This window comes from Lycium ferocissimum, chromosome 5 (assembly GCF_029784015.1).
Source record: "Lycium ferocissimum isolate CSIRO_LF1 chromosome 5, AGI_CSIRO_Lferr_CH_V1, whole genome shotgun sequence".
Taxonomy (NCBI): Eukaryota; Viridiplantae; Streptophyta; class Magnoliopsida; order Solanales; family Solanaceae; genus Lycium; species Lycium ferocissimum.
This window is the reverse complement of record NC_081346.1, coordinates 26190293-26193571: the sequence shown is the minus strand read 5'-3', so window position 1 is coordinate 26193571 and position 3279 is coordinate 26190293. Positions and strand designations below refer to the sequence as shown.

The following is a 3279-nucleotide window of genomic DNA, read 5'->3' as shown; positions in this document are numbered from 1 at the left end:
CGCGTCGATCTCAAACTGCTGATGTGGCAAATTGTGAATCTTTCTTAGTTTCTGTGTCGATCTCTTTCTTTCCTCATTCCTTTTTGGAGCAAAGATTTTATGGGGTGCCAATCAAGCACTACAAAATGATCTAGAAAATCTTTTTCCAGCTAGCTGAATACTATTGTTCATGGAAAGCATTTCCATGAGAACTACTTTCCTCCATGCCAAACTCACCCTGTTGGAATTTAATGGGACAACTTTTTCTCAGTCCGAATTGTACTAGGCATTCTTATTCGTTAATATCTCATATTGTCTTTATAGAGGAAAGCAATTGATCAAGTGACACGGATTGAGCAGGAAATGGAGGAATTTTATTTCCTTATAGCTTACCACAATACATTGAATATTACTAGTTCAGTGAAATTCAAAAATAAAGCTTGAGGATTATTTACAAAAACTAAATCATTGCATCATGATTATCCCCATCAGAGCAATCAGCTACAAGCCTACAACCATATATAGCTCCTTGCCAACAACCAGTAGAAATAGTCAAGCGGCCGGCTGCTGTTTAGATCCTTGCCAAACCAACAATTGCCACTGTTCTGTGTGATACGATCCACAATGGTTATAATGCAATGCCCAAGCTTAGGTATGGAAGCCCCTCTTTCTTTAAAGATCCTTATAGAAAATTCTTTTTTTCCCTTCTGTTTTCCAGCCACTCTTTTCATCGGAAAATATACACCTTTTCATGCCTTTGATTGAGGGTAAGAACCTTTCCATATAGTAAAAATCCTCTTTGGACACTAGTAGGGAAAAGACTGCGACCTTATCGTGTATACGAGTACTTGCCTAAAGGAGATCTTGTTGGCTGTTCCAGAAAACAAATACATGAAGCTCAAAGAAGGTTTGAGAGATGTGAGGAGACATTTTGAACTAAAATGGAATGCTATGAAGTTTGATGTGATTGATATGATACTACACTCTGCAAACATTAAGACAAATTTGTGTTGACTTTTTTATTTTGGGTGAAAACTGAAAAGACACAACCCAAAAGAAGAAGTTGTGGGGTTCACTCTTTGTTAGACAAGTAGAATGGGTAGGTTCCACCGAGTCTATACTACGATTTGATATTAAGAAGCTATGTGAGTGAGGCTTACTCTGTGTTAGACAAGTGGAATTTGGAGGTCCCAGTAAATACTACTTGACGAGTAAAAGTGCTTGTCGTTTTGCAAATGGTGCTGGAATAAGTTATTATAAGAAAAATTGTCAGCCACATCTTAAGAAGAAATGGCCCACACAGAAAGAATGCATGCTTTTAGGAATACACGTATATAAGCTAAGACTGAAGGAGCTGGGGCCACAAATGGAATTCTTTCAAAAGAACTAGTCCGTTGGTACCAATGATGAGAATACATGCATGGCTCCGATGGTGCACTCCGCAATACTTTTAGAGCTTGCATAATCTTCGCTAACATCGGCTCAAAACATTAAAAGATACTCCAAAAGCTAAAAAAGTTAGAAATTTAAGTTCTTTTAATATATATCAAAATGACAACTTGTTTACATCCGTACCATCCAAATATTGAGTACGCTACTAGGAATAACTCTTAAATATTCCTTATTTAAGGAGCTTCACAACGAGCATTTCCAGTGCATATAAACTGTCAAAGAAGTATTAAAAGCCATAGTTATTTATAGAGAATAGCTCCATAAAGACATGTCAATCATTTCAGCATCAGCTTCCGAATGATCTTCGAATTCTAAACATTGAGGTGGAGGTAGCATTAGTCCTTCCGCCATATCCGCAAGTAATTCCGGCATGTAGAAGAACGCTTCCTCATCCAAGAAGAACTTACTCTCCAGCGTTTCAGGAGTGCCTGATTCTCCTGAAACTCTTTCTGACTCTAATGGCCGAAAAGCTTCGGCAGCATCAGCGGCCGCCTTCTGGATATCCTTAGTGTCAGAGGAAGCAGGGATAGGCAACCTCCAAGCAGAGTCGGCAAAGTTCAAGCAAGCAGAACGACCCCGTAATGCTAAAGCCGCCATGTCATGAGCTCTAGCCGCCATTTCTACTGTTGGGTGAGTGCCAAGCCAAATCCTTGATTTTGAATTGGGTTCTCTGACTTCACAAACCCACTTGCCAGAATTTCTCTTTCTGACTCCTCGATATACTGAATGTCGGGTTTCCTGAAACTTCTTTCTCCCTGATGGCTTCTTGGGGTTGTTTGAAGCTAACATAACTGACGAGTATTCAGTAATGTTAGCTCTACTAGGGGACCTGCTGTTACCAGATGTTGATGATGAGTCAGTAAGTGGGTCCGAATAATAGCTTCGAAAATTATCCATTCTTGGTCAGTCACTGCTGGGTGAGAGAGTAAAAAGTAGTGTTTGATGTTTCTTCAAGTAGTGTTTTTTTATTTATTTACGGTTTCTTTATGGTCAGTGTGAGAGGTGGGCTCTATTTATAGTGGAAGGGAAGCAGTAAAGTTAAAAAAAAAAAAAAAAAAAATCTATGACGCTAAAAAACACGTTTGTTTGAGGTGTGAAAAGGGGATAGGCTGGATTTTTGAGTTCCAAATATCCCAGCTGTTTTATGGGGCACAAGTGGATATGGTTAAGAAAAGTATATTCCAAATCTGAAGTTTATCCATAACTCGTGCGGGTTTTCTTTCTACTGATGTGGCAGCTTGTGAATCATCTTAGTGAGTAGTTCTGCCTCTCTTCTTCCTTTCTCTTTTGGAGAGTGTGTTTTCTAGAGTACTTGACTTCTTAGGCTTATGTACAAAAATATTTTTTGAATCTTGTGCTTATATATTTGCTATGTATAGTGTTTGACTTGTCAACTTACTAAATATAGAAATAAATACTTTTTTTGAAACATACCAAAAAGGAAAGTAAAATACTTAAATTGGGAATTTGTTTGTTTAAATTAATTAGATCTAATTTCTATATATTGATAATATAAATTCTTTCTCAGTAAATTATAACATGTGATAGCCTATTAGTTATTATATTTATATCTACATTAATGCTTATCATTACATTTGATCTATAATTACTTAATAAGTGAAATAATTATACATGTATTTTTACATTTTAGTGCATGGAATACACCAGTCTATATATAACATAAAGTTAGGCATAAATAAGGTGATGTGACACCTCTCTATGACTAGCATTTCTGTTTATCTTTTTTCTACTTTTTCTGAAGTTTTTCCTTCATTTCTTGACATAATAATCTACTAATACCTCTTCTACATCTATTAACCTGCAATTAAAGAGGATAATGTAAAGTTG

The 3279-nt window shown here is 36.6% G+C and overlaps 1 protein-coding gene across 1 annotated transcript; it reads right to left on the bottom strand.

The window, feature by feature from the left end:
• Nucleotides 1-1492: 1492 nt before the first annotated feature.
• LOC132058329 (dehydration-responsive element-binding protein 1A-like) lies at nucleotides 1493-2409 on the bottom strand. Its single transcript, XM_059450868.1, has one exon. It carries the CDS (start codon nucleotides 2326-2328, stop codon nucleotides 1675-1677), a length of 654 nt encoding a protein of 217 aa, XP_059306851.1. The 5' UTR covers nucleotides 2329-2409; the 3' UTR covers nucleotides 1493-1674.
• Nucleotides 2410-3279: the final 870 nt, after the last annotated feature.

Bases quoted from the DNA above. Each gene is read 5' to 3' on its own strand.
- LOC132058329 (XM_059450868.1), bottom strand. From the start codon at position 2,328: ATGGATAATTTTCGAAGCTATTATTCGGACCCACTTACTGACTCATCA.